The sequence below is a fragment of the Enhydra lutris genome, unplaced genomic scaffold, assembly GCF_002288905.1.
Source record: "Enhydra lutris kenyoni isolate GAN:26980312 unplaced genomic scaffold, ASM228890v2 scaffoldscaffold4, whole genome shotgun sequence".
NCBI classification, from domain to species: Eukaryota; Metazoa; Chordata; class Mammalia; order Carnivora; family Mustelidae; genus Enhydra; species Enhydra lutris.
The window spans coordinates 7,549,432-7,568,898 of NW_019154088.1; the positions used below are offsets into that span (position 1 = coordinate 7,549,432).

At 46.2% G+C, this 19,467-nt stretch overlaps 1 protein-coding gene across 3 annotated transcripts in view; it reads right to left on the reverse strand.

The window, feature by feature from the left end:
* Window positions 1–19,467, reverse strand: part of LOC111140724 (RAS guanyl releasing protein 1) — an 80,926-nt gene that overhangs the window by 14,818 nt on the left and 46,641 nt on the right. For all 3 annotated transcript variants that reach the window (XM_022492939.1, XM_022492938.1, XM_022492940.1), the window contains exons 3-10: window positions 17,821–17,926; window positions 12,306–12,368; window positions 11,183–11,314; window positions 9,161–9,314; window positions 5,716–5,889; window positions 4,486–4,602; window positions 1,946–2,221; window positions 333–413 (exon numbers count right to left, since the gene is read on the reverse strand). In XM_022492939.1, coding sequence (XP_022348647.1) covers window positions 333–413; window positions 1,946–2,221; window positions 4,486–4,602; window positions 5,716–5,889; window positions 9,161–9,314; window positions 11,183–11,314; window positions 12,306–12,368; window positions 17,821–17,926 — 1,103 coding nt within the window. The remainder of the gene's footprint in view (window positions 1–332; window positions 414–1,945; window positions 2,222–4,485; window positions 4,603–5,715; window positions 5,890–9,160; window positions 9,315–11,182; window positions 11,315–12,305; window positions 12,369–17,820; window positions 17,927–19,467) is intronic.

The following is a 19,467-nucleotide window of genomic DNA, read 5'->3' on the forward strand; positions in this document are numbered from 1 at the left end:
ATAAATAGGAAGGAGAGGTCCCTATGGCCAACGACTCTCCCTTCTCTACTTGGTAAATCACCAGCCACTCACTGGGATGTGCTTAGGGCACATGCTCGTTTACCGTTCCCATATTCGTCTCATCCCTTCAGGCAGACGACAGGCTCACTATGGTCAGGAACTACTGATACATATGTTGAAGCTCTGTTCCTAGCACAAGGTTGGGCACGTAGTGGAAACCTAATACTTATTAAACTGGATAAATATGTTCCTTAAGATGATGGCCTCGATGAGCAGCTTGTAAAGTACGTGTTACATGCAGTAATCTTAGTGTAAAAATATGCACAACTCACTGGGGCTTTGTGGTTCCTTGGTTCCCGAGCATAGGAAAGCTCATAGATTTCATCTTCGGTATAGTAGAGATCTAAAGACAACTGCAGGTCAAAGCAGAACACAGTTATTTGCTAGGATGCCATTTGTCTGTCCCATGGCTGATGTGTTTCTTTACTCTTCTAGGCCATTCTAATAGCTTGTTTTTACAAGTCACACAGTTTGGGGGGTGTAACACTTACTACTGTAATTGGGCTAGCATTAGCTCCTTGTTAAAATGTTTTTTAAATTGTGGGGAAGTATCAAGATGTCCTCTTTTAAAATATGATATAATATCTAATCCTTTAGAGCTTAGGCAAAAGGCTCTATCTGGTCAGAAGGTCCACACCTCACTTGTTCTCTACAGCCGGACCCAGTTTAAGTGATAACAGTTTTTAAATGATATTAAGAGTTAATCAGTTTCATATATCTTAACACCATAAAATCTAGAAGGGAGAGTTCTTAAAAATAATCTTATTCTTGGGTGCCTGGGTGGCTCAGTGGGTTAAAGCCTCTGCCTTCGGCTCAGGTCATATCTCAGAGTCCTGGGATCGAGTACCGCAATGGGCTCTCTGCTCAGCGGGGAGCCTGTTTCCTCCTCTCTCTCTTTCTCTCTGCCTGCCTCTCTGCCTGCTTGTGATCTCTCTCTCTGTCAAACAAATAAATAATCTTTAAAAAATAATAATAATCTTAACCTAGAGCCTGTGGATGACTTCAAGAGGTCCAGAACTCATGTATATTTTTCTGGGAAGAATGTTAACAGTTTTCATCATGTGATTTTGTGATTCAAAAAAATTAAAATCGGTATATCTTCACAGGTGATGTCTATGGCCGAGACCTGCCATGGTCACCTGGCCAATTGCCAAAAGGGCTAGGATGTGAACCGTGGAGCTCTTGGAATTATCCTGTAAGGGCAGAAGAGGTTCTAATAATTATGCCACTCTATGAAAGCGCAGATTAAGAACTGTGTAATTTTAGAACTGAAAGAAGTTACAAGTTATCCCAGAGACTGATCTCTGATTTACAGAAAAGGTAACAGATTTAGAGTTACATGCCCATAGTCACACAGCTGGTGAACTACAGAATTGTGGGTCTGGAAGGGAGCTCATCTGATCTCACTGTGGACCCAAAGCACAAATCCTGGTCTCCTGTACCACAGTGTTCACGTATTCTTGCCATGAATGCCTCCTTTTTTATTTTTTCCTCACTGCCTTACTCTTTTTTAAATGAGAATACGCGTACTCTGTCTCTTACAAAGCTTAGGTCCTGATTTGCTATTGGCTCCTCCCAGAGAGTTAAGGATTGCTTTTGTAGAGGGGTGGGAAACAGTTTTAGAAGTCCTAAGGGCATACTGTTTATAAGCACAGCCTCTGGAGTTCCACTACCTGGATCTGAATCCAGGTTCTGCTGCTTAATCATGTGCGGTACCCTGACCAATTAAACCTTTGTGCCTCAGTATCCCCATCCATAAAATGGTGACCATCATAGTATCCACTTCCGAGAGTTTTTATTAACTGAGCTAGTATCTGTGAGGCTGCAGGGAGAGGTGGGTGGCACACAGCTCATCCTTAGTAACTGCCTCCTATGGGAACCTCACCGTCAGCAGGTGCACCAAGTCCTTGTTGGCCTCCAAGGGTGGGGCCACCTCTTGCAGCTGGACCAGTTCACTGATATGATTGTAAAGGGCCAGCAGCTTGTGGACGTTGACCTTCCCATCTTCCAGATAGTCGGGCATGGCTTCGTACAGGGAGATGAGATCCTTGAGGTGCACCCCCAGAATGGGGATCTTGAATTGGGTGCACTCCCCATAGGCTCGCCGGTAGTTGTCATAGTTTCTACAGGAGGATAGCAGCTCGGTCATCTCACCCAGAACCTACAAAATAGAAGACACCCAGTCACAGGTACCCACCAGGCAGCGTGTGTTGTCTGCAATACTCTCAACTCCTCCCATGATTTCACCCCATCCCGAATGGGGCAGGAGCTGATTCACTTAGAAGTTGCAGACTATGACTCCCAAGTTAAACCTCTGGTTTCCTTCAAATGTCAGAGTGCGTCTACAAACACAAGGTATGCTTTACTATGTAACTGAAAAATTTTAAGTGCAGTCTTACCATTTTATGTTAGTTTTTTTAAAAATACAAACCTGAGATGAAATCACAAGAATATATAGTACATAGTAAATGTCCCTCTGACCTCTATCCCCGAGCCATGCTGTTCCTTCCCTAGTATCATCTGCACGCTTCCAGAGATACATGTGAAGTGCGCTGTTGGAAGTGCTGACTACTGCAGACGGGGGAAGCTGTGGGGTTTCAGCGGTCCACGCATGCTCTGCGGGCTTTATCTCAGGGATTCTCTGATGGGCCTAAGTCAGAGGAAGCCCGTGCTACTCCATTCACAGACAGAAATACTGCACCGGAGACGGAGTCCCAGCAGAGGGCATGCAGGAAGACCAGGCAGAAGGCCTAGGGAGCTCTTCCCGAGAGCCCACGCCCTGCCCCAGCCCTGAAAGGGGCACGGCTGTTCACCAGCATGAAAAGGGAGCAGCCAGCTCTGGGTGGTCCACAAACATGCCTGGTTCAAGTGGGCAAGCAGTTCACAGAAGCCCAGTCCTCGTGCAAGACGAACAGCTTCCTCAGACGCAAAGACGGGGAGGCAAAGACTGTCCACCAATCATGTTAGAGCACAAAGTAACTTTTAAATGCTGCTGGAAATTCTTGTGGCCTAACAAGTACCATTTCTCTTCAGTGAAGGATTTGAGGCTTGGAGTTAGCTCCCTCAATCACTGTGAGTGGGCAAGAGCCTCCTTCCCATTTACCTCTCAGCAAACAGTGCCCATGAGCGTGAAGTATGGAAGGGGCTCACATGACGACAGACTAACAGCAAAAATGAGAGAGTTCTGCTCCCCTTGGGAGGTGAAATAAACTACTAGAGGAGAAGGGGGTTCTTGCTTTACTTCTGGCCTCACTAATGGGCTGTGCAGACTGTCCTGAGGGTCAAGGAGCTTCAGACACAGAAGTACTGCTGTGGGGGCGCCATGCTGGAGAGGAGCAGGCTTGATCTTGCCAGTAAGGTGACACGAGGGCATGTTCATCTCCAGAACTGTCTCCCTCTGTCACTTCTGAGACATGGGCAGTATTTTTGAAGGTTCCACTAAGTTTCACCAGAACTAGTAGGGACCTGGAAGGGGGATGGTGGGGAAGCATCCCCAGAACTCAGGATGGTGAGAGCAGGGGATGATGAATCCGAGACTTCCCAAGAGTAGGCTGAACAGCTGGGAATGACAGGACAATGGTACACAGACACGTCTCCCAAAGAAGAGCCTCTGTGCAGCTCGGGAGGACAGGTGGGGGACCTGGGGGGTTGAGGTTAGTAAGGGAGGGCTGGTAGGTCCTCATGTGAGATGAAAATGCTCAAAGAGCAGTTGTTAGCTAATCCATACCAGACATAACTGCATTTCTATCTTCAGTGTATCTTAGTGGTTTGTATTCATAATAACAGCCCTATGTTATAAAGGACTAAAGCCTATTCTGTAAAATTTAAAGAATTGAGAAAAGTGCATAAGGCATTTAAGAAAATATTCCTCAATAAAACACTATTACAAAATGGCACCTGAAAAGCTCGTTTTCAACTCTGGGAAAATTCAACTATCTGGAAGGTCATTCTCCAAGAGATCTGGATAAGTAGGTTTCTCATGTGTCACTCACATACAAAACGAACTACGGTCCACCCAACCACTCTTTTAGGAAACCATTTTGGAACAAGTTGCTGGATCAAGGGAGTTGATATTAAAGACCGTGACTCTGAATATTTATGGGCGTACAGGAGAGAGGCACACATTATTTCGACTGACCCACAGGGACATGGGACACGCGCAGTGACACTGAGGTCAGACTGAATTACAGTCACTCTCAGACTCAGATGGATATTCCCATCCTGTGGGTTTTTGCGGGGGTTTGCCTCTCCAGTATTTTGCCTAGTTAGTTAACAAAGGGTGATATGGTTTGGAAATGCCTTCTGGTTCCCTCTCAATAAGTGTTGAGTTAACAAAGGGTGATATGGTTTGGAAATGCCTTCTGGTTCCCTCTCAATAAGTGTTGAGGCTGCTAAGAGGGCCTGGGGGGAAGGAAGCAGTGACACCTTATTGATTTCGTGCGGGACATGCGAACTTGTCTCCTTGAGCCTGGAGATTGAGCTGTGACAGAGTCCACCTATCACAGCCATCAGCGTATTGAAGTTCTGTAGCTGATGGAGCTTCTGTGACACAGAAAAGAGATGAAAATAGTTAATGCACATGTCAGTTACATGCCTCTCCGCTCTGCACCACTAGTCTTCCTAATACTGGTCAAAGCCTAGCAGTCAGGTGTTGGGGTTTTCTATTTTCCCCTGTAGGCTTAACTTCAGACCGTATCTAGCAAGGTGGCACATCTCCTTCCTTTGTTGCACTAGTTCTGCGGGCCATCCTCCACATCAGTGTTTCTAAGAACCACCCAGCATACTTGCTTAACGCCGATTTCTGGATCTAAGTGCAGCTATTCTGATTCCTGAGATGTGGGGCTGAACTTAGGTTAAATCCTCAGTTAATATCAGAGCAAGTGGCCCATGTACCAAACTTTAAGAAACACTGGTCTTGACCATCTAGAGGTAATAATATTTTATATTCTTCATCTCAACCAAACTTTTATTTTTAAGGACAGAGACTTTGTCTTATTCTCTTACGTCACTGGGAGAGAGGACAGTCACTGGGAGAGAGGAGCTAGAATTTCTGGGGAATTTTAATTACGTGTTCTTACTACCTGTTTTCCTCTCATCGGATGCTTAAACTCTGCCTTCATACGTTAAACGCAGCCATTCAACACAATATGGGCTCAAAGAGCTAAGACAACTGAGGTGGTCCAGCCCCATTAAAACCTGGGAGACTGCCCTTTGCCATGTGGGCCAGATTTGGGGAAACAATGTGGGCTGGGAAGCATCTTCTGAATATGTTAAAGGATCTAAACAGACCTTGGGACACCTGGCTGGCTCAGTCAGAAGAGTGTGTGACTCGATCTTGGGGTCGTGAGTTTGAGCCCCACATTGGGTGTAGAAATTACTTTAAATAAAAAAATAAGTAAAAATATTGTTTTAAAGATCTAAACAGGTGTAAAAGTGTACCCTGACCCCTGAGATAATCAGCATGGTCCTCGCCATATTGCTCTTATGTGGAAAATAGAAATGTCACCTTATCTAAATCTGGGACAGTTTACATCACATAAATTCCACTGTGGTTTGGGAGGGGAAAGCAGCTCTAACGGACAGACTGGCTTGGGGGTGGGGGGAAGAGGGGGTACTTTGCCTCATAGGGGTCAAATTCTTAATCTAGTCACTGACCTGAGCCACCTGGATGAACTTGATGAAGACTTCTGCCCGGAGCTGTGGGGTGGGGCGGCTGAGAACCATCAGTTGTACCCACTGGGAGATGCCGTTACACAGGGCAATGGACCGCTCCATGGTGGGGTTCTCCTTCACACAGCTATTCACAAGGTAATTCTGATAGTCGGAGAACTAGGGAAAAAGAAACCCATCAGGACTGGCCCTCTGGTCATCTGGGAGATCAGAGAGGCACAACACTTCTGCTCCGCGGACGGTTCAGTTGATGCTATGGGGCTGAGGACCTTGTGGCCCCCCTCTCTTGCAAGTCTTCCACTTGGCTGATAAGAATGGTGGGAAGGAAATCTTTCTTATGCTACCCAAAGCATGGTTTCTCTACATCAAAAGTCATCAGGCCCAAGTGGATGTGTCCACACACTAGTTAATCCAAATACTGTATTCTGAGTAAATAATGATACTGGCCCTTCTACAGAATACAATATAGAAGAGAAATCTCAGTATAGACAGTCCCTGACTAGAATAGTTTGACTTAGGATTTTTTTTTTTTTTCAGGATTTTTAAATTGTACAATGTTGCAAAAGCCATATGCATTCGTAAGAAACCATACTTTGAATTTTGAATCTGGATCTTTTCCCAGACTGGCCATATGCAGTGCAAAACTCGTGATGCTGGGCAGCGAGCTGTGGCTTCCAGGCAGCCATGCGATCCCAAGGATAAACAACTGATATGCCTACAACCATCCTGTACTCCTATAAACTTTTTCACTTTCAGTACAGTATTAGTAAATCACGGGAGATACTCAACATTTTATTACAGATAGGCTTTCCAACAGATGATTCTGCCCAACTGTAGACTAATGTTTTTTTTTTTTTTTTTTTAAGATTTATTTGACACACAAGATCACAAGTAGGCGGAGGGGGAGGGGGGGGGGGGGAGAAGGAGGAAGGGGGGAGAAGTAGGCTTCCCGCTGAGCAGAGAGCTCGACGTGGGGCTCGATCTGAGGACCTCGAGATCATGACCTGAGCCGAAGGCAGAGGCTTAACCCACTGAGCCACCCAGGTGCCCCTAATAAAGTGTTCTGAGCGCACTGAAGGTGGGCTAGGCAGAGCTGTGTATGATGCTGGCAGGTTAGAAGTGTTAAGGCGTCTTCAACTTGTGATATTTCCAACCTACAATGGGTTTATGGCCCAATAAACCCATCATACACTGAGTAAGATCTATACTAGTTTGAGCTCTGTCGATGAAGTTAAAGGGAAAAAATCTCCCCTCTCTCACTCTCCCCCCACCCCGTGTACCCGCACCTGTTTTCTTGAAAGTGGGATCATAAACTCTGCCCTAAGTCACGGAACTGTTACAAACATAACAATGTCTGAAAGCACTTTAACTTTTCAGAGTGCTGCGCATGTGAGGTGTCACTGACAGGATAATCAGCCTCAAGTGACAACAAACCTGTTTGGATTCCCTTTGACTTACCAGCTGGAGCAGAGGCCGTGTGGTTAGCTATTGTGCAGTGACCAGAGTTTTCCAACTGGACAATGACACTGACTAGGGCTGACCGCGGTCAGCTCCTGTGAAAGGGGAGCTGTCTGGGCAGGTCACTGGCTAAGCAAGGATTGCAGCCACCTCATCCCTCTCCCTGATGGTCCCCTGTTCAAGTGGTACAACCAAGAGGGAGGAGCCATCTGCTCAGAGGAAGCTTTTGGTGCAGTTTCTCAGCTCTTTGGAGCTCTCTGCTTCTGAACCACCCTCCCCCTTTGAAATCAGACGTGGGGGAGCCAGTGATTGCTGCTGGGTGGAAAAATATGAGCAAAAATGACTCAAGAGGGACACTGTAAGCAATCTTCCTGGTTCCGAAAGCTCCCATGACTTTCTCCAGTGAATACATGGATATACCCCTCCCACTGTAAATAAAACATCAAAACCACTTAGTTTTTAGAATAAGTACTATAATAAGGCCTATAATTAGCAGAAAATATCAAATGCCACTCTGTTCACAGCAGACAGAAATTTCCCTCCAACTACACTGAAGGAACATATTTGGGGAAATTGCTTAGAACTGTGTAGGAAAATGAAAAAATCCCCCACCCACCCACCCAAATCCTCTCCTAGGAGGGGATGATGCCTCCCAAAAGAAAGTTCAAATGGATGTTTTCATTGGTAAATGGAGCACGGCCTCCACCTGGGGGGAGAACTAGTGCCTAGTCCCAGTGCTCCGGGATCCTCACTCCTGCTTCTGTGGAGCTGAGCCTCCTGGAGGCTGCCAGAGCCGCCCTGCCTGCTGGGCCCCCACATGGCTCACACCGCTGTGTGCTCAAGGGCTCTTTTCAGTGTCCTTCCCTGTGACAGGAGCCACACTGCCAGATGGAAACTCCCCGGGTGGAGCTTCCTAATAGGGGCCTGTGGTTTTGTTTGGGAGTGCCGTGTTGGGGGGGGGTGGTCAGTGGGGGGACCCTGGAGGGCTGGTGGGGATTAAGGCTTGGTGGCTTGTTTCCACATGGGAGCTGGGGGTAGGGGGGTCAAGGTCAAACAGCCCAACCACTGTGAGAAAACAGGATGACGTCAACATCACAGGAGAAAAGATAAACTCTGAAACCTGGTTTGTCCTTCTTCCACATACAAATTGGAGCTGAGTGACCAGGAGGCATGTGACTCCAGCCCCACCTCTGACTACAATGAGCTGAATGACTTTGTTTAGGCCCCTTTCTGAGCAGCACCCATCCCCTCAACTGGGGAACCCAGGTCATTCCAAGAAACACATCCAACAGCTAGCTATGCTCTATTTTTAGAGCAAAGCTGAAGCTTGTATGTACCTCTGGGAGGGATGGGCCCTGAGTGGGCTAAGGGTGTCACTTCTCAGGTAAGCCCACTGGCCAGTGGGGGTCTGTTGATCTGACATGTTGACAAGTTCTTTTGGGTATCACATACAGAGTTTTAAGGAGCAAGGTTTGGGGCAGCCTGGTTTAGATCTAGAATCATGGGTGACCGTTGGGCCCGGTTGGCACTACTTCAAGAACTTAGGTATATTCTGGGCCAGACCATTAGCATCTACTTTATTTTAGGATTTCCCTGAGCCATTCAAAGCCTCTTCCAATAAAACTCTGAGAAGTCATATCCCTATTTTTTTTTAAGGAAAATTAAAAAAAAATTCTGGAAGCTTAATGGTTATGAGGGTAAGGTGTGTCTGTGTGAGGGTGTGTATGCTGTATGCACACGTGTGTCTGTGTGCAGGGTGTCCTATGTGCCCACAGTACTGGCACGGAGGATGGGAGAAGGAGAGCACAGCCCAGCTACAAAGGAATTTCTAGTGTACTCATTTTCCAGACTACACTAAGTCTGATGGGAAAATCAACCATCCCCGAGGGGAGATCCAGGGTAGACGGTCCATTGAATTTCTCTCATTTTCTGAAATAACCCAGGGAAGTTCTTCTGCTCCTTAAATACATACGGATATCCTCCGGAAAGACTTGAACTCCAGATAGGTGAGGTGCTCCGACAGCTCCTCTGGTTCCAGATGGTCAAAGAGCAGGGAAACTTTACGTTTCTTGCTGGTGTTTGATTTTATCCTTTGAGTCAGTTTCCGGGACCAGTCACGGGCATTGCTTTTGTGAGTAAACATGAAAGGGAGAAGATGGGGAAAAGTAAATCAAAATTACTTTTTTAATTCAAGTAAATTCATTTACATTTCCCACAACGAGATACAAAGCACCATTAATTAGCTAGCTTTCCTCGGCCAAAACAAAGCATTAAATAGTTTCCCCCAATCACTTTTTTTTTTTTTTTTGTCCTATGGCACCAAGTAGGAAAGCCTTACTGGTTTTCAGTGAACCTTCTGAACACGTCATGAGACCTGGGTAAATGTTTTTACTTTAAGGTCGTGGGAAGGACAGTCTCAGGCATGGGTCACAGTTTCCTGGCTTTTGGTCCTTGCTCTCCTTTGTCTAGCTCCTGGCATCTCTGCTCTCTCCGTGCTTTCTGCAAGTTCCTTCTTTCTTAGGAGGGTGATGGGGACTCTATCTCAAGGTGGTAAGGCAGCTTTCATGCCAGGAGAGCACAGAGAACCACACAGATGAGAAGCCATGATGCAGGGAATCGTGTAGGAACATGTCATCACTCTGGGCAGACTTGGGGCATTTTCCTCAAATATTCCCAGCTGAGGAAATGACCGAGGAAGGCTAGCTAACTCTAGAGTGCCCTCCATCCCCACATTTTCTTAGAATTGACCCATGTGTTTCTTAGTTTCAATTTCCTTCACTAAGGAAGCAAAAGGAAGCAGCATTTTGAGAGGTAGCAGGATACAGATCTGTTTCCCAAACTGGCATTGATGAGAAACTTGTCCCTTAACAAAGGATTCTGTGGTCAAGTGAGTTTGGGAAAGGTTACAAATTCTGTAGCCTGTATATGTTATAACATGTTACAGAGTGAGATACCAAAGGGAAGATGAACTCATTATTTCTCAAGTATATTTGGTCGGACAATATCCCACTGACTGCTTCCTTAAGAATATACTATGGAAAATCTTGGGAGATGACAGTCAGCTAGGGACACCCTAGGACAAGGAGATCAGGGTCTGAGAACTGCCCCGTGCCCCAGGTTCTACAGCTTTTAAATAAGAACACTGTTACTTTGAGATTTTCTTTTATCTTTCAAGTTGTAAATTCTAAGCAGAGAAGTACAGGGAATCCAAACTGGCATCCACAGCGGTATCCAGGACGATTCAATGTGATTCTGAAGTCATTTCTGTGGGGCTCTGGCTCAGTGCACGGAGGACTACCTGAGTCCAGCTTCTGTTCTGCCGCTGTGTGACCCCAGACGACCTTGCCAAGCCTTTGGTTCCCCGGACGTTGCATGACATGATCTCTAGAATATGCTTCAATCCTAGAATTCTATGTCCTAGGGATTTCTAGCATTGCAAAATAAAGCGGTCAAGTTGCAAAAAACTTTAGCTGTGACCTTTCTCTCTCAAAATTAGGAAATGCCCTCATTTTTCCAGAGGGCACCAATATCATAGATAAGAAATCCAAGGAATAATCTGAACTATTCCCGTGAGCCTTCCCATCTCTGCAAGTCTAAGTGTCTCTTGTAGACATCCCCATAGATTAGAAACCCACCACTCAATCCATTTCTCAGCAGTCCCTTCCCCCAGGCTGTAGCTGCTGAGGAAGCTTCTAAGGGTGGTACTTTCAGTTTCTCATGATCGGGATACATTTTAGTCACTATCTCGCTACCTGATTTCTTCTTCACTGGGACTTTTTTTTTTTTTTAACCCGCTCTTTGATATTAGTCCCTCACAGCTTTATCACAGGGCGGTGGGGAGGGGAGGGGCACAAGGGTGGGGAGCTTCTCTGCTTTTCTGTTAAACATCAGTCTTTTCCCTATGGGGATACAATCTGAGCCTGTCTGAGCAGCCCAGGAGACATGTAAGGATGTAAGGTGGTCTGGAAAGAAGAGTCAAAACCCTGACACTCACATTTGAGTCGTGTCGATCAGGTGGCAGTGTAACTCCTCACCACTAGCCTTCACCAGTTCCTGAAACTCTTCCATAGTGTTTGTCAAGCTGGCATCCATTTTAAACATGATCCAGAATTCTGTTATCCAGTACCTACGGGGGGGGGGGGGGGGGGGGGGGGGGGAGTTAAAACAACAACCACCACAACAATCCAAAACTGAAGCCAAGGACTCGTGCTTTTCGGTGGGTTCTTCCCACGAAGAGGAATCAGAAAAAGACAGAGGCTGCTTTGTCCTTCTATGTGCCTGGGAATATGGAATGTAAATTCTATATACAGAATATAAGGGGGTGGGGTGATGGTGTGGGGGATGGAAAGAAAACCACCTGCTGGGAGTCCTCTGCCCCTCCACACACCATATGCTTTGACAGGATAGGCACAGCACAGCAGAAAAAGCCATGGCAAAGATTTAGGCACAATCATGTGTATCAGAGATAATTACAAGGAGTATGGTTACAGACAAACCAAATGTCCAAAGATGGGGGTCAATCTGTAAATCACACTTTCTCATATCTTACAATATATTACCATGAAAAATAAAGTCCACGAAAAAGCTTTTAATGACTAAAGAAGATTCCTAGGATATAAAATTAAGTGAAAAATACAGGATACAAAAATGTATTTTGATCTCAACTACATTAAAAAAGAAAAATAAAACTGCTTAGAAAACTGACAAAGGAAATTTTCCAAAATAGGTAGTGGGATATGGATAACTATTACTATAGTTATACTCTTTACTGAATTTTCAAAATGCTCTAATATAAGCTGTATTATTTTAATAATTAGGAATAAAAACGAAATGACAAAGAGGTCCTTCATTATCTCTGTATCTCTCCCTATGCCATTTTATACAAAAATTCTTTAAGACTGAATAAAATGTGGGTATCAAATATTAAGCTCCAGTACACTAGCCAAAACCGTGTTCCAATAAGGAATCTCCAGTAGGCTGCACTGCCCTTTCCAGTCCGTCCAGAGCTGTTCTATAGACAGTAAAGGTGGGGAGCATGAGGAAAGAACTAGAATCCCGTGCTTCAGGCTTTCATTTCACCCTACTCCACAAGTCCCAACTGCACACAGAAACATTACCTTACAAAATAGCAGATCTTCAGGCAAAGCCCTGGGGAATTCTTCGCCAAGGCATCCTTATAGGTAGAGCTATGGTTAAGGGAAGTAAAAGCCTTTGTCATAGAAACCAAACAACATCTCATCTTTGGAAGAATTTGCTAAAACACCCCGCACTAATATTTTCTTATGAAGAATGGATAAACAATTTGTGCAGTGAATTAGAAGAGGAATGAATAAATATTCAGCTCTACTGATAATTAAGAGCAGTAATGTGAAAAATGATAATCTATGCCTGGAGGAGGCCAGCAGATAGACCTTGGAAGTGAGGACAAGAGAGACAAAGCTATGTGAATAATCGAAAATGCGATCCAAGATCACGTTTAAGGGTCTGTGGCACTCAGAATATTCCATGAGAACGCGGCCATCCTAAGAATATGAAAGAACAGTAAGATCACATTTTGTTGAACTCTTTAGAGATCTGTGGAGAGAGTATTTCATTCATTTTACAAGCCAAAGAATTGCAAAATCCAATCCAGTGGTACCCCGGGTGGGTCTACCATCTCTGGTCACTTGACTGAGGAATCAGGCTCTGTGCACCATGTGTCCTGTGAGGCTGTACCCGTTCTCCCTTCTAAACACTGTGCCATCATAACTGCGGTACGGGGTTCAGTGAATTCCTGCAGGGCCCCTTCCAGGAGTCCAGTGAGTGGGCTAGCAGAGAGCTCAGGTAACTGGGTGGCATGGTCTTCCTTCAGGGGGGCATGTGTATTTTAAAACTGGGAAAATGTAGAGGTAAACATAGCAAAGTCAAAGTTCACATCCTAGGATCTGTGCTTTTGATTAGGAAGGAATCTGATTTTATATCCCTGTAATGTTTAAGAGCACACTAGAATGAGAGTCTCGAAACTTCCCTTTAGAATATATAATTAAGTGCTTTAGACTTGTGGTTTTAAATTGAAATTTTGGAACTTCTAAGATGATGTTATCTGTCTATAACTTTAATAGTTATAAAAAACTATTTAGAATTCAGGAAGGCATCTGAAGTACTTAAAAATCATCCAAAATGTAAAATTCATAACTGTAGTTTACAACCATCAGAAGTATTTAGTTAATTAGCATTATTCAAATTAACCAAACATTTTTCAAGGCCCCTTAAAAACGCTTGGAGAAACAAGCTAGATATATAGAAAGAATTATATTTGCAAACTAAACTTGAAGCCGGCCTAAAGAAGAGCTAGGGCTGTAAAATTTGTACTTTTAATAAAATCACTTTAATTTAAAAACTAAATTTTAATAGACTTAATGCCCATAATATCTATCCTCAAAAGCATCAAAACAAGACAAAACAAAACACAAAAACTCACATGCACAGCAACACAGAAAATAAAAAAAACAAGTCCAGGCAACTGGCAAACCGGATGTAATAAAAGGCTCTGTCTGACATCTGCCTTTCTTTGGGCATAAAAGCTAAAAGTGAAAACAAGGACTTTACATGTCTTTAGTCCATATCGCTGAGGAAGTGTGTGCCGTCAACGCAAAGAGCTCCAAGCACAGGGCACATTCTAGATAAATATGGCCCAGATTCTGTGTTTTTATTATTTGATGCACTTGTTGACATTTTAGTCTTCCTTTTTTCATGAAGAAGGGACGGAAAACGCACTTCTCTTTTACAACAGCCAAGTAGATCTATAAACCAACACAGTGCCGTTTACCGCAGAGCTTTTATCTGGTGGCCCCCTGCCAACGTCCATCCCTGCGGTGCTGGGCCGCAGAGGCAGCAGCGGCAGCTGAGTGCGGTGCGCAGCGGCTCCGGGCTGGTGGCCCAGCCTGTGGGCAGGGCCCGAGTGAATGGCTCAGTGTGCACGGAGCGCTCCCTGCGCAGGGCCTGGCAGGACGCTGGGCAGGAGGGCAGAGCACGCCCCTCATCAGAGCCCCTAAGCTGCAACAAAGGGAGACCTGAAGCGAGGCCAGGCACCCGCTTTCTCACTTGGGGCCCTGAAGCGAACGCCCAGCACGTGTAGGCCGGTATCAGAGGGCTCTGGCATCTGCCTTGCAGGGGGGGTTCATGTCACTGTTTGCTGGAAGATTCAGGCTCCACACATCCTCCTTCTCTCCACAGCCGGTATTCTGACTGTATGGTTCTGACTGTACTTTTCAGGCATTTGATCCATTCAAAGCAGGTTTCAAAATCTTTTTAATTATGAAAAACCAGGAAGCATCAGGAAACCATGAGCTTACTTAACTAATAATCCTATTACTTCCAGGTCAGAAAACAGAGACCTTAAGCATGAAGAAAAAATTGTTCTGCTGTCAGTGTTTAACCCGGGTTTCAGTGACAGGCAATCTCACTTCATATTCCCTTCTTAGAATCTCGCCCCCCGCCCCAGAACAAAGCCTAAATTTCTCACCTAAAAGTCCCAATACAGAAAGCGTATCCAATGTTTTGCTCCCATAGTCAGGCAACATTCATTATGTACTATTGTGAGATGGCCTCTGAACTAAGTTCTAGAGAAATAAATATAAATAAGCCCTAGTTCCTGATGCGGGGCCAGACAGACTACTGTGGGAGACACGTAAACAGGTAAGTTACAAGTGTATGCATTTTTAAATCTATGTTAAAAATATATTTACATTTTTTTCTTAAGGTAACTTGTAATTAAATTTTTAGTACCTTTGTAACTTTCTACAATAGGAACACAACTCAAACTACAACAGCTAGACACAAAGTTGCTGCGGCGTACCTGAAATTGTCATCTATAGAGACCAGAGCATGTAAGCAGCACACTGCAAAACTTACAGACTGAAGTCTGGGTCCATCAATGTATTTAGCTAACAGAATAAAAATACTTGGCACTTTCTGCAATCGAAGATGAAAAGCTTTTCAAAGCAGATTACATCCAGACTAGAGATGTGAGAGACACTCATTTAGGCAATACAAAACGAAAGGCAAAGGAATTAGATTTTCAAAGCACTGTCTAAGCTCACTACATGTGTTTTTAGAAGGGAGAGGTGTGTGTAAGGCTGACAATGTCAGGAAAGACTTCACAGAGGGGTCTGGAAAGAGTCTGCTAGGCAGTGAGGGAGGAAGAGTTATTCCAGGCACAGGAATTGAAAGAGGACCCGTTCCATCTGGTGCACCAAGAAGTTCAATGTGGGGGAGACAGGCCCTCTGAGAGAGCTGCACAGAGAGTTGGGCATCCCCCTGCTGTCTGCAGAGGCTCTGAAGCAATGGCCTTCATGATCTGCTTCTCAGAAAAGTGGCTTCAGAGGTGGGTAATGAACTGGGTGGGAGGTGGGGAGGTCAGCACACTGGTGAGAACGGCAGTCCGAACAGAGAGGGACCTTGGAGAGAAGACAGAAGCCCACACTAAGGCCGCGGCAGGGAGATGGAGAAAAGAAAGCAGCTAAGAGTCATTTCTGGGGTAGAAGCCCAGGGACTGAGTAATGGACTCTATAGGAGGTGAAAGGGGGGAGGAGTCAAGGGTGCCTCTGAGGTTTCTGGTTTGGCTAAGTGGATGGGCAGGGACACCACAAACTGAAATTGAAAATGAAAATGCAGGTGTCAAAGCAGAATTAATAGGTAGTAATCGGGGATGAAGATGAGAAAATGAATTAAGTTTTGGGCTTATTAAGACGGAAAGTGTCTGCAGCACAAACTAGTCCAAGTATTTTTTATAAACAGTCTGGGCTAAAGAAATACAGATTTGAGACAAACTGAGGGTTGCATAAGGGAGGGGGTGGGGGGATGGGGTAACCAGATAATGGGCATTAAGGAGGGCACGGGATCTGATGAGCACTGGGTGTGATATGCAACTGATGAATCCCTGAACATGATACCAAAAACTAATCATGTACTATTACTATGTGTTCAATCATGTACTAATCATATACTAAGTTCAATTCAATTAATTGAACTTAATTAAAAAAAACAACAACACAAGAAACACAGACTTGAAAGGCCACAGCACAGAGGGACAGAGGTGGAAATCCTGGTGGGAAATCACCCAGGGAAGGAGGTAGAGTGAGAAGGACACCAGGATGCTGTCCCCCTGTTTGAGAGGTGCTCAGAGGAGGGGCTAGATGGGAGGCCAGACAAAGGACTGGCAGCCCAAGAAGGGGAGGCCCTGGAGAGGTGGAGGGGTGTCCACAAAGCCCAGAGTAAATAGGGACAGGAAAGAGCCAAGGGGCTGAGCTACCAGAAGGCCAGTGGTGACATCAGAGGAAAGTCTGAGTGCCGGGGTGGGGCCCCAGCTGAGTGAAGGAGTGAGTGGGAGTCCAGAGACGGGAGATAGTGATGCAGACTATTTCAGGAGGTCTGTGCATCAAATTTCTAACCCTAACAGGGGAGGGAGGGCAGGGAGGAGAATTATTTCTTAGACTGGGGAGACCTGAATATGTTTTAGATTGACTGGCAGGTATCATTGAAGGGGCAGAGGTCAAAGTGGAGGAGAGGGGACACAGGTGAAGGGTCAGACCCTGCGGGGCGCAGAAGGGAGCGGGGTCTGCACAGGGTGGAGGCAGTCACGGGGCACAATCCAGTCCTTAGAGCAACAAGTTTCTCACTGAGGAGGCTTTAACCACTGACACTGTTTAGAACTGCTGGTACGTGGAGTTAACAGAAGTCAACCGCCTCTGAGTCAGCCTTATAACGGCTTGAAAATTCTCTGCAGACCAGACACCCACTTATTACCTGCAGCTCTTACTACACAGACCTCTGCCAACACTCCACCCTTGGAATCCTTGGATACGAGAAGTGAAGATTTGTAAGTAGGTTTAGAGAAGGATGCAGTCTCTTCTGGTGACTTTTATTTTTCTGTGTGCCATGAGGTGAAAAGGAAGGGGCCAGGGGAGGGGTAGAGAATGAGAAGAGCCACCAGGCATGACTCAATGCCAAGGGCACGGGCTGCAGGTGCTCCACGGTCTCCTCCCACCTGCAGTCCTTCCTCCTGGGCCACGGCTTACAGCGTCCCCCGGGGTGAGAGGGAGAGGGCAGGCTCCTTCTCCATCCCACTGCATTCACACCCCGTAGGAAGGTTAAAATCCAGCAGGGTTTGCTTGGCCCACAGCCAGCGCCTCTGCCTGAAGCATAAAAGCACCAGTGGCTGCGTCAGATGCTGTGGTGTCACGGACCCTTCTTCAGAGCCCCGGGGAAAGGGGGCGGAATGGGACAGGACAGCCAGCTCATCACTGCAGTCACGGCTGCACCCATGTCAACCTGCACAGGACGAACAGGAATTTTGAGTAACCTACGGGAAAGGGACTTTTACTCGCCAGACATACTGAAGACCAGTGATTTCTTGGACGTCTTGCCCGAGCCATCAGCACGGGCCCAACTGCAGTGACGCATATGTGTGCGCCTGTGTGCTCACAGACACACATGTCGACACCCCCATGCACAACCCCCGTACCTCCGAAAGGACATTTGAACCCACTGACCACTCTGAGTGGTTCCAAACCACTCAAAACGAAAGCAAGTTTCAAACTTCAAGGTACTTCTGAATGAATCCCACTCGGCCGTCACTGTGCTAAAGGATATAGGGTGATGACTTTCTGGAGCAGTTCGGCAGAGGAAATGATAATTCGGTGCATGGTCAGCATGACTTGCAACAGCTGGTTACTCCGACACAGGTTTCCATCCACATCTGAAAACACAAAAAGCAGCATCTGAGCGCAGCCCCCTGAGAGAAAGGAGTCCCCTGCTGACAACGTCCATTACCCAAAGGTAGAGGGCTGGAGTGAGAGCCTCGCCGCTCCAGGGGGCCTCGCCACTCGCTTTACTGCCTTCTCCCCCTGCCTGCCTTGAGCACCACGCAACCCCCTTCTTTGCTTCTTACCCTCCTGCTGCATTTACCACCCTGCCAGAAAGATGGTGGGACCTTGGGAAAGGGATAAACCTTGCACCATACACTCGAGTCTCTGCTGAAAGCAGACACACCTTCAAGTTTTATGCAGCCCAAAGCGCATATAAGGTGGGGGGTGGGGGAGTCCTTTCCAGGGTCAGAGTGAAAAATATATAGTCTTAAGAGATTACAGTTAAACACCTGAACTTTGAAAAATTTACAAGAACAGGTGACCATAGGAATACATTTCTAGGGCTCTCTCACAGCCTTGGAAGGGCTTCCTGCCATTGAGGGAAATCTAAGCTTTCCTAGTTTTATGGGCAAAATGCCTCCGGATGAAAAGAAAGGAGGAAGACTAGAGGCGAATGTGACATTTGGAGATGATGGCTGGGTTCATTTCAAAGATCATGCTTAGCTAGGTTTTCCAAATCCCAGCAGGTACCAAATGGTCAGATGCATTCTATACACGGGCATTGGGTATACAGATTCCCTTTGCAGCGGTTTCCGAAATCTTTTCAACACTTACGCCATGAAGTGTTAGGGGCTGTGTTGCACGGATTGTTTCACCCTTGCCAGCCAGCTTCCAGGTGGGTTCAGCCACGGGGAAGCATCGGCAAGGGGCAGGAGGGGAGAGGCGTCACAGTACTTCTCTCTTGTGCCCTCTCTGCTTTGGTGCCACTTCCCTGATAGCAGCTCTAGGTCTCTTCAGTGAATGGCCTATCCTTCATGACCTCAGCTCTTACCGAGATCTGACCCTGTGGATCCCCACGGATCCCTGGCGCATGGGGGAGGGACAATGACATCTGGTTGCTGACAGTCTGGGTCCAGCATCCCTTAATTCCACCCCCATCTCTGTAAGCGGTTCCTTCACTCCAGTGCTCTCCTTCAACCAAGCGGTGTGAACTCAATCCTCTGAGGGGAACTTGGACGATTCAGGGCAAAGCATCAAAGGAGAGAATGGACGTGACTTGCTGTAGCACTTCAAAGCTCTTTAAAACACATTATGCAGGGCGCCTGGGTGGCTCAGTGGGTTAAAGCCTCTGCCTTCGGCTCAGGTCATGATCCCAGGGTCCTGAGATCGAGCCCCATGTTGGGCTTTCTGCTCAGCAGGGAGCCTGCTTCCCTTCCTCTCTCTCTGCCTGCCTCTCTGCCTGCTTGTGATCTCTGTCAAATAAATAAATAAAATCTTTTAAAAAAACCACATTATGTAAAAGAGGTTGTCATTTTCACTCTTTCCAAGGACACCAGACGATAAATGAAGGGCACCGTGCACTTGGGCTCCAGATTCGGAAGTCCTGGCTCACCCTAGATGATGACCTAAAGTCACAGTTCATTGAGAAATT